The sequence below is a fragment of the Petromyzon marinus genome, chromosome 62 (genome assembly GCF_048934315.1).
Source record: "Petromyzon marinus isolate PM22_M1 ecotype Great Lakes invasive population chromosome 62, UKy_Petmar_22M1.pri1.0, whole genome shotgun sequence".
NCBI lineage: Eukaryota > Metazoa > Chordata > Hyperoartia > Petromyzontiformes > Petromyzontidae > Petromyzon > Petromyzon marinus.
The window spans coordinates 5,682,408-5,694,510 of NC_133728.1; the positions used below are offsets into that span (position 1 = coordinate 5,682,408).

General features: G+C 56.4%; 1 protein-coding gene across 1 annotated transcript in view; it reads left to right on the plus strand.

Moving 5' to 3' along the window:
• Positions 1–12,103, plus strand: part of LOC116955855 (uncharacterized) — a gene marked incomplete at its 5' end in the record, with an annotated part of 94,756 nt that overhangs the window by 50,385 nt on the left and 32,268 nt on the right. Inside the window, 7 exons of the mRNA XM_076053759.1 lie at positions 1,926–1,968; positions 3,088–3,233; positions 4,646–5,071; positions 6,236–6,301; positions 8,623–8,761; positions 9,607–9,996; positions 10,730–10,866. Of these exons, the coding sequence (XP_075909874.1) occupies positions 1,926–1,968; positions 3,088–3,233; positions 4,646–5,071; positions 6,236–6,301; positions 8,623–8,761; positions 9,607–9,996; positions 10,730–10,866 (1,347 nt within the window). The remainder of the gene's footprint in view (positions 1–1,925; positions 1,969–3,087; positions 3,234–4,645; positions 5,072–6,235; positions 6,302–8,622; positions 8,762–9,606; positions 9,997–10,729; positions 10,867–12,103) is intronic.

Below are 12,103 nucleotides of genomic sequence, written 5' to 3' on the forward strand. Positions count from 1 at the left end.
TGTCACGCGACCTCCTGCACCTAGCCTGGCACAGTGGGCAGCACAGCTGGTGCCTGCCCAGTCATCTCAGTCAACCCACGGCACCTGGGTCTCAAAGTGCACCTAGCCTGGCACAACCGCCCTGGTGACGATTGTTGTTGTGTGCGGGGAGCGGTGGTGCAGTGGCGAGCGCACTCACGGCCACTACCAACACCAAAGTGGTGATTTTTATTTATTTATCACTCCTCGCCTAGGTCGACTCGGCCTCAAAATGAGTACCTGGGTGAAACGCAAATAAATATACAATCACCAATAGTTCACTCACCCACACACTTACCCACACACTCACCACTAGTACACTCACCCACACACTCACCCACACACTCACCACTAGTACACTTAGCCACACACTCAGCCACACACTCACCCACATACTCACCACTAGTCCACTCAGCCACACAATCACTCACACACACAATCACCACTAGTACACTCACCCACACACTCACCTACACACTCACCACTTGTACACTCAGCCACACACTCACTCACTCACACAATCACCATTAGTTCACTCAGCCACACACTCACCCACACACTCACTCGCACAATCACTACTAGCTCACTCACCCACAAACTCACCAACACACTCACCACTAGTACACTCAGCCACACACTCACTCACTCACACAATCACCACTAGTTCACTCACCCACACACTCACCCACACACTCACCACTAGTACAATCAGCCACACAATCACTCACTCACACAATCACCACTAGTTCACTCAGCCACACACTCACTCGCTCACACAATAACCACTAGTTCACTCACCCACTCACCCACACACTCACCACTAGTACACTCAGCCACACAATCACTCACTCACACATACAATCACCACTAGTTCACTCACCCACTCACTCACCCACACACTCACCACCAGTACAATCAGCCACACAATCACTCACTCACACAATCACCACTAGTTCACTCACCCACTCACTCACCCACACACTCACCACTAGTACAATCAGCCACACAATCACTCACTCACACAATCACCACTAGTTCACTCACCCACACACTCACCCACACACTCACCACTAGTACACTCAGCCACACAATCACTCACTCACACATACATACAATCACCACTAGTTCACTCACCCACACACTCACCCACTCACTCACCCACACACTCACCACTAGTACACTCAGCCACACAATCACTCACTCACACGTACAATCACCACTAGTTCACTCACTCACCCACTCACTCACCCACACACTCACCACTAGTTCACTCACCCACACACTCACCCACACACTCACCACTAGTACACTCAGCCACACACTGACTCACACAATCACCACTAGTTCACTCACCCACACACTCACCCACACAATCACCACTACTACACTCAGCCACACACTCACTCACTCACACAATCACCACTACTACACTCAGCCACACACTCACCCACACAATCACCCACACACTCACCCACTCACTCACACAATCACCACTAGTACACTCACCCACACACTCACCCACACACTCACTCACCCACACACTCACCACTAGTACACTCAGCCACACACTCACCCACCCACTCACACACCCACCCACCCACACACCCATCCATACTCTCAACCACACACTCACCCACCCACACTCTCAACCACACACTCACCCACCCACACACTCAGTATGCCATGACACGGTATTTGCTGGCCACCCACACCCTTGGTTGCCTTCATAGGCGCTGCTCCGCGAACAGCACAGCACTTGCCCCCATCAGCTCGTGAAGGTTATACGGGGGACCTTTATCATTTATGTGCGTGTGTGCGTGCCTGTGTGTGTGTTCCTGTGTGTGTGTGTGTGTTCCTGTGTGTGTGTGTGTTCCTGTCTGTGTGTGTTCCTGTGTGTGTGTTCTCAGTGGCGTTTCAGAGAGGGGATATGGCCCTGACAAGTGGCAACCGGTAAGTGGGAACACACACACACAGACACACACACACACGGGAACACACACACACACACATGGGAACACACACACACAGACACACACACACACGGGAACACATACACACGGGAACACACACACACGGGACACACACACACACACACGGGAACACACACACACGGGAACACACACACATGGGAACACACACACACACGGGAACACACACACACAGACACACACACACACACACGGGAACACACACACACACACGGGAACACACACACACAGACACACATGGGAACGCACACACAGACACACACGGGAACACACACACACACAGACAAACATGGGAACACAAACACCCACACAGACACACACACAGACACACACACACACACGGGAACACACACACACTGGAACAAACACACACACGGGAACACAAATCCCCCGTGTAGCCTTAACAGACTGTAGGGGCAAGTGCTGTTAGCGAGCACCTATGAAGGCCGGCTCGGTATACGAAGGGGTGAGTGGCCAGCACCACGCCCGACCGCCTTTGTCTCCCCAGTGGCGATGTTTTTTTCCACCGCACCAGGTACTCATTTGAGGCTGAGTCGACCTAGGGGAGGCCCACCGCCCCTCACCACTCACCAATCGCCCCTCACTGCCCCTCTCTGCTCACCAATCGCCGCTCACCGCCCCTCACCGCTCACCAATCGCCGCTCACCACTCCTCACCGCTCACCAATCGCCGCTCACCGCCCCTCTCTGCTCACCAATCGCCGCTCACCGCCCCTCACTGCTCACCAATCGCCGCTCACCGCCCCTCTCCGCTCACCAATCGCCGCTCACTGCCACTCTCCGCTCACCATACGCTGCTCACTGCACCCTCACCGCTCACCAATCGCCACTCACCGCCCCTCACCGCTCACAGCCCCTCTCCACTCACTAATCGCTGCTCACCGCCCCTCACCGCTCACCAATCACTGCTCACCGCCCCTCTCCACTCACCAATCACCGTTCACCGCCCCTCTCAGCTCACCAATCGCCGCTCACCGCCCCTCGCCGCTCACCGCGAGTCCCTCGCAGGCCACACGGCTTGATCTTTGCCTTCTTTGTGTGTTTGCGCCTTCGCGTGCCAGGCCGTCGGTGCTGGGAGGCCGGGACCCCGGCGCCTTCCCGTGGCTCTCCGACGCGTGGCCGGCGGGCGGCCTCGCCGTCATGCCCAGCCCTGGGGCGTGCAGCCACGGCTCGCTGGGGCGGGCCGAGCCGGGCCTCACCCTGCACGGTGATCGCTCGCCGAGTTACCTCGCCGCTCACCAATTGCCGCTCACCAATCGCCGCTCGCCACTCCTCGCCAGCTCGCCACTCCTCGCCGCTCGCCACTCCTCGCCGCTCGCCACTCCTCGCCGCTCACCAATCACCGCTCACCACTCCTCGCCAGCTCGCCACTCCTCGCCGCTCGCCACTCCTCGCCGCTCGCCACTCCTCGCCGCTCACCAATCACCGCTCACCACTCCTCGCCGCTCGCCACTCCTCGCCGCTCGCCACTCCTCGTCGCTCGCCACTCCTCGCCGCTCGCCACTCCTCGCAGCTCACCACTCCTCGCCAGCTCGCCACTCCTCGCCGCTCACCAATCACCGCTCGCCACTCCTCGTCGCTCACCACTCCTCGCCGCTCACCACTCCTCGCCGCTCACCACTCCTCGCCGCTCGCCACTCCTCGCCACTCGCCACTCCTCACCGCTCGCCACTCCTTGCCGCTCACCACTCCTCGCCGCTCACCAATCACCGCTCACCACTCCTCGTCGCTCACCACTCCTCGCCGCTCACCACTCCTCGCCGCTCACCACTCCTCACCGCTCGCCACTCCTCGCCGCTCACCACTCCTCACCGCTCACCACTCCTCGCCGCTCACCAATCACCACTCGCCACTCCTCGCCGCTCACCACTCCTCACCGCTCACCACTCCTCGCCGCTCACCAATCACCGCTCGCCACTCCTCGCCGCTCACCACTCCTCACTGCTCACCACTCCTCGCCGCTCGCCACCGATCGGCGCTCGCCAATCGCCGCTCCTCACCGCTCACCAATTACCATTCACCACTCACTGATCACCGCTCACTGCTCAGTAATCACCGCTCACCACTCACTCAGCCTAACTCCCTTGGTCACTCACTCGTTTGTCCGTCTGTATGTCTGCCTGTTGTCTTGTCCACTCATCCGTCTATTCGTCCATCCATCCATCCATCCGTCAGCCCATCCTTCGATCTGTCTATCCATTCATGTTTTCACCTATCCATCTACCCATTTGTCCGTCTGTCTTCCTGTTCCATCTATCTGCCCGTCCATCCGTCTATTCGTCCGTCCGTCCATCCACCCATCCATCTGTTCACCTGTCCATTTACCCATCCATTTATTTGTCCGTCTCTCCTCCTGTCCCATTCATCCATCCATCCATCCATCCGTCCGTCCGTCCGTCCATCCGTCCGTCCATCCGTCCATCCATCTGTCCATCTGTTCACCTGTCCATCTACCCATCCATTTATCCGTCCGTCTCTCCTCCTGTCCCATCCATCCATCTGTTCACCTGTCCAACTATCCATCCATGTGTCCGCCCGCCCGCCCGCCCGCCCGCCCGTCCCATATATCCGTCCATCTCATCCGATTTGTCCGTCCACCGGCCGGGACAACTTCCACAGACGCGGGGCCGCTGCTGTGCTACTCGGACGACAAGTCCTGCACGCTGCTGTCGGACAGCGCCATCTACAGCAGCATCAACCACGGCGGCGGCGGCGGCGGCGGCAGCTACGGCGGTGGCAGCAGCGGCAAAGGCTCATCGGCGACGCATCGCGTTGGCGGCGGTGGTGGCGGTGGTGGCGGTGGTGGTGGCGGTGGTGGCGGTGGCTGTTCAGCCGTGACCCTGATGGCGCTTCCCAGCCCCGGCACTCACAGCTTGGCGTCGCCGTACGTGACGACGCCGCTCATCTGCTCCTCGTCGATCGGCGGCAGCGGTGGAGGAGGTGGAGGAGGAGTTGGAGGAGGTGGAGGAGGCTCGCCGCTGCCGTGGGGAGTGAGGCCGCCAGACGTCACCCTGGGGGCCGCGGAGCGGGGAGCGTATCGCCAGGGTGAGCCGTCGATGTTCGCCGTCGTCGTCGTCGTCGCCATCGTCGTCATCACCATCATCGTCGTCATCGTCGTCATCACCATCATCGTCGTCGTCGTCGCCATCGTCGTCATCACCATCATCGTCGTCATCGTCGTCATCACCATCATCGTCGTCGTTTGCAACGTGACCGCGAGCGTCACCACGCGGCCACGGAACTTGGCCACTCGCTCGATCGCTCACAAACAGATTCGTTCATTCACTCACGCGTCCACCCACGCGGTCGCCTGCTCGCTCACCCACTCACCCACCCAGTCATCCACTCACACAACCACCCAGTCACTCACTCACCCACTCACCCACCCACTCACCCACTCACTCACCCACCCATTCACTCACCCACCCACCCACTCACCCACCCAGTCATCCACCCACACAATCACTCACTCACCCACCCACTCACCCACTCACCCACTCACCTACCCAGTCATCCACCCACACACTCACTCACTCTCCCACCCACCCACTCACCCACCCACCCACTCACCCACCCAGTCATCCACCCACACAATCACTCACTCACCCACCCACCCACCCAATGACCCACACACACAACCACCCATCCACTCCACCCATTCAGTCAATGACTCACCCACCCACTCACTCACTCAATAATTTTTCTTCTCACGACTTGAGTCATTCATTCACCCTGTCACTCACCCCCCCACCCACCCACCCACCCACCCCCCCACCCACCCACTCACCCACCCGCTCACCCAAACACCCACCCTCTCACCCACCCGATAACCAACCCACCCACTCACGCACCCACCCACCCACCTACTCACCCATCTGCTCACCCAAACACACACCCGCTCACCCACCTGCTAACCCACCCGCTCACCCACCCACTCACCCGCCCACCCGCTCACCCGCCCACCCGCTCACCCACCAACCCGCTCACCCACCCGCTCACCCACCCGCTCACCCACCCGATCACCCACCCAATCACCCACCCGCTCACCCACCCGCTCACCCACCCGCTCACCCACCAACCCGCTCACCCACTCATGGCACCCACCTCGCTGTCTCCTGGGCGAGGCGACGCGAGTCTGGGGTCACGACTGTGACCCCCCCCTCCACCCCTCCCACCCGTCTTTGTCTCCCCTTTGCCCCGCGAGTCTAGACCTCAGCCGTTCGTCTCCCACACAGGGCTCGTGTGCCGGGTCCGAGTACAGCAGCGGCGCATCGGGTGAGCCGATGGCGGTGGAGCAAGCGGGCTCATCGCGATATCCATCTGTGCGGAGTTTCTGAGTTGTTGTTGCTGTGGCTGTTGTTCTGTTTGCCTGGTGGGGTATTCTCCGGCGTTAACGGGCTTTCGATGTTGAAGGCTCCCCATAGAGATGAATGTTAAAGGCTCTCATAGCTTTCAATGTTAAAGGCTCCCAATAGCTTTCAATGTTAAAGGCTCCCAATAGCTTTCAATGTTTAAGGCTCCCAATAGCTTTCAATGTTAAAGGCTCCCATAGCGTTCAATGTTAAAGGCTCCCAATAGCTTTCAATGTTAAAGGCTCCCAATAGCTTTCAATGTTAAAGGCTCCCATAGCGTTCAATGCTAAAGGCTCCCAATAGCTTTCAATGTTAAAGGCTCCCATAGCGTTCAATGCTAAAGGCTCCCAATAGCTTTCAATGTTAAAGGCTCCCATAACGGTCAATGTTAAAGGCTCCCAATAGCTTTCAATGTTAAAGGCTCCCAATAGCTTTCAATGTTAAAGGCTCCCATAACGTTCAATGTTAAAGGCTCCCAATAGCTTTCAATGTTAAAGGCTCCCAATAGCTTTCAATGCTAAAGGCTCCCATAACGTTCAATGTTAAAGGCTCCCATAGCGTTCAATGCTAAAGGCTCCCAATAGCTTTCAATGTTAAAGGCTCCCATAACGTTCAATGTTAAAGGCTCCCAATAGCTTTCAATGTTAAAGGCTCCCAATAGCTTTCAATGTTGAAGGCTCCCCCATAGCTTTCAATGTTAAAGGCTCCCAATAGCTTTCAATGTTAAAGGCTCCCAATAGCTTTCAATGTTAAAGGCTCCCAATAGCTTTCAATGTTAAAGGCTTCCAAAGCGTTCAATGTTAAAGGCTTCCAAAGCTTTCAATGTTAAAGGCTCCCAATAGCTTTCAATGTTAAAGGTTCCCATAACGTTCAGTATTAAAGGCTTCCAAAGCGTTTAATGTTAAATGCTCCCATAGTGTTCAATGTTAAAGGCTTCCAAAGCATTTAGTGTTAAAGGCTCCCAATAGCTTTCAATGTTAAAGGCTCCCAATAGCTTTCAATGTTAAAGGCTCCCATAACGTTCAATGTTAAAGGCTCCCAATAGCTTTCAATGTTAAAGGCTCCCAATAGCGTTCAATGCTAAAGGCTCCCAATAGCTTTCAATGTTAAAGGCTCCCATAACGTTCAATGTTAAATGCTCCCATAGCGTTCAGTATTAAAGGCTCCCAATAGCTTTCAATGTTAAAGGCTCCCAATAGCGTTCAATGCTAAAGGCTCCCAATAGCTTTCAATGTTAAAGGCTCCCATAACGTTCAATGTTAAATGCTCCCATAGCGTTCAGTATTAAAGGCTTCCAAAGCGTTCAATGTTAAAGGCTCCCAATAGCTTTCAATGTTGAAGGCTCCCATAACGTTCAGTATTAAAGGCTTCCAAAGCGTTTAATGTTAAATGCTCCCATAGTGTTCAATGTTAAAGGCTTCCAAAGCATTTAGTGTTAAAGGCTCCCATAGCGTTGAATGTTAAATGCTTCCATAGCGTTCAATGTTAAAGGCTCCCCATAGCTTTCAATGTTAAAGGCTCCCAATAGCTTTCAATGTTGAAGGCTCCCAATAGCGTTCAATGTTAAAGGCTCCCCCATAGCTTTCAATGTTAAAGGCTCCCATAGCGTTCAGTATTGAAGGCTTCCAAAGCGTTCAATGTTAAAGGCTCCCAATAGCTTGCAATGTTAAAGGCTCCGATAGCGTTCAGTTTTAAAGGCTTCCAAAGCGTTCTGTGTTAAAGGCTCCCCCCATAGCGTTGCATGTCAAATGCTTCCATAGCGTTCAACGTGAACGACTTCCAAAGCGTTCAATGTTAAAAGCTTTCATAGCGTGAACAGGTGAGTGAACGACTTAACGAATGAGTGAGCGGGCAAATGAATTGTTTGAACGGGCGAGTGAATGGCTGAGTGCATGTTCGAATTGATGAACGAGCGAATTCAACGGCCGAGTGAGTTCGGGACGTCACGAAATCGACTGAACGAAATGCGCGAATCGACGTGAACGAGTGAGCGAATGATTGTACGTCCGCGTATATACGTGTGATGCGCGAGCGAGCGAGCGAGCGAGCGAGGGAGCCTGCCAGCGAATGAATGGCGTGGGCAGCCACGTGTGAGGTGTGCGCTCGGGCAAGCGACCGAACGGCCGAGCGAATGATTCAGCTGGTTGCGAGCGCGGACGGAATGTTACGAACGGATTCACGAATGAAGGGACGTGCGAATGAACGACGGAGCGATGTAATAGGGTCGCCGTGCGTGCGCTGCAGGAGGGAGGAGCAACAGGAAGAGGAGGGGCAAGGTGGTGGTGGGCGGCAAGGTGGGGGGGCGGGGGGCGCCCCCCGGCGGAGGGTGGGGGGGTGACGGCCTCCCCACCCCACCCACCAATCACATCCTCTACAACGACAGGTGGGGGAGTGGGGGGTGGGTGTCACGTGTGCGTGACGTCACAATGCTTGTCTCCTACCCCCTCCCCGCACTTGCGCTTAGCGCGGTTGGCTACATGAGGTGGCAAGGAAGTTGAGCATTGATGCAAACTGCTATACACTACACTATACACTACTATATACTACACAATATACTACATCACTACACACTACACCACTATACACTGCATAATATACGACGTTACTATACACTAGACTATACACTAATACACACTACACTATACACCACATTACTATACACTGCATTACTATACGCTGAATTGCTATAAACTACACTATACACTACAATATACACTACACAATACACTATACAATACACCATACACTACACTATACACTACTATACACTACATTACAATACACTGCACTACTATACACTCCGCTATTATACACTACACTCTACACTACATTACTATACACTGCATTACTATACACTGAATTGCTATACACTACACTATACACTACACTATACACTACACTATACACTACATTAATATACACTGAATTACTATACACTACATTACTATACACTACACTATACACTACATTATACACTACACTATACACTACACTATACACTACATTAATATACACTGAATTACCATACACTACACTATACACTACACTATACCACGTGCGGTGCACGTTCAACGGGGGCCCCGTGCTGCCACCACCCCCCACCATCCCCCCTATAACCCCCCCAACCCCCACCACCCCCCACCAACCCCCCACCCCCCACCAACCCCCCCCCAACCCCCCACCAACCCCCCCACCAACCCCCCACCCCACCCCCGCACAACGCGGCAGCTTCTCCGAGTGGTGCCCGGTGCCGCCGGAGCGAACTTACCTGCGCCAGGGCCTCGACGTGGAGGACGAGGAGGGCCCCCAGACGCCGCCGACGCCGCCGCCGACTCCGCCCGTCCGCGGCCCCGCCTCCTCCGCCGCCTCCGCCTCCGCCGCCTCCGCCGCCTCCGCCGCCTCCGCCGCCTCCGCCGCCTCCGCCTCCTCCGCCTCCGCCGCCTCCGCCGCCTCCGCCGCCTCCACCTCCGGCGCCGGAGAGCGCCGCGCGGGGCAGACGCCGCCGCCGCCGCCACCGCCGCCGCCGCCGCCGCCGGCCCTGCCGTATGGCCACCGGTCTGCCGGAGCGCTCGGTCCTTCGCCGATGATCGAGGAGGGGGAGAGGCACCCCATGCTGCGGTAAGCGGGGGGGGGGGGGGGGGTGGGGGGGGCCAGGGGGGCGGGGGGGCCAGGGGGGGCACTTTTTTGTTTGCTTACCGCCGGACACCAGGAGGGCGGCGGTGGCACGTGAGACGACGTCACAGCCGTGTCGGTGATCGCTTATAGCCGGGAGAGGGATTCGAGAGGGGTGAGTGAGTGAGTGAGTGGGTGGGTGAGTGGGTGGGTGAGTGAGTGGGTGAGTGGGTGAGTGGGTGAGTGGGTGAGTGAGTGAGTGGATGGGTGAGTGAGTGAGTGGGTGAGTGAGTGAGTGGGTGACTGGATGAGTGGGTGAGTGGGTGAGTGAGTGAGTGGGTGGGTGACTGGATGAGTGGGTGAGTGAGTGGGTGGGTGAGTGGGTGGGTGAGTGAGCGTGTGAGTGAGCGGGTGAGTGAGTGGGCGGGTGAGTGAGCGTGTATTATGTGGGGAGCATTATCGTAGCGTTTAGCACATTGGGCTGAGAACCTGGAGATCCGAGATCGATTCCCGCTCACGGCCACCAACACCAGTGACGATTAATCGACCGGTCCTGGGCCTCCCCTAAGCACATGGCACCAGGGTACCGGGGGAGACAAAGGCGGCCGGGCGTGGTGTTGGCCACCCACCCCCTCGTAGTGCCGTCCCGGGCCTTCGTCGGTGCTCCCCGCTAGCGCGGCCCTTGCACCCAAGGGTCTGCTGAGGCTACGCGGGGGACCTTTGTCTCTGTGCTGCGTAGACACGTGGAGGCTGCGTACGAGATGGAGACCGACGTTGTGGATGAGGAGGATGACGAGGTGGAGGATGAGGAGGAGGAGGTGGGCGAAGCGAGGGCGGTGAACGTCCACGGCTACACGACGAGCGGCAACTTCGCAGGTGAGGTGACGTCATCGTCGTCATCATCGTCGTCATCAAGATCGACATCGTCATCGACATCGTCGTCTTCGTCGTCGTCGTCATCGTCATCAACATCGTCATCAACATCGTCATCAACAACGTCACTGGTGTTGGCCGTGAGCGGGAATCGAACCCGGGTGGCTGGGTTCGTAGTGCAGCGTAGCGCTAACCACTCCACTACCGCTCTCCATATGTACACACACACACAAGCGCACACACACACATGCACATACACACACGCGTGTACACACACGCACGTACACACACATGCACACACACACACACACGGACACCCGCACATGCACGGACGCACACACACGTACAACAACAACAACAACAACCGCCATTCGCCACTAAGTGGCGGTGACGTCACCACGACGCTTGTGCCAGGCTATGTGCACCCTGAGGCCACACACGTACACACACACGTACACACACACACGTACACACATGCACACCACGACACACATGCACGTACACACAGGCACATACACACACCACGTACACACGCGTACACACGCACGTACACACAAGTACACACACGTACACACACATGCACGGACATACACTCACGTACACACACGCACACGCACACACACGCGTGTACACACACGCACGTACACACACACGCACACACACGTACACACGCACGGGCACGCACCCACGTACGCACACGGACACACACGCACACACACACCCACACACACACGTGTACACACACACCCACACACACATGCACACACACGGACACACACACGGACACACACGCACACACACACACACGTGCACACACACGTGCACACACACGGACACACACACACGTGCACACACACGCACACACACACGTGCACACACACGTGCACACAGACGCACGGACACACACACACGCACACACACACCCACACACACACGAACACACACGTGCACACACATGCACACACACGGACACACACACACACGCACACACACACGCACGGACACACACGTGCACACACACCCACACACACGTGCACACACACGGACACACACACACACATGCACACACACGCACACACACACGTGCACACACACGTGCACACACACGTGAACACACACCCACACACACCCACACATGTGCACACACACGGACACACACACACGCACACACACACACGTATCGTGTTCGCTATTGAAAGCTCGGAGCAAAGCATCAGAATAGTTGATTGCTCTTTAAGCC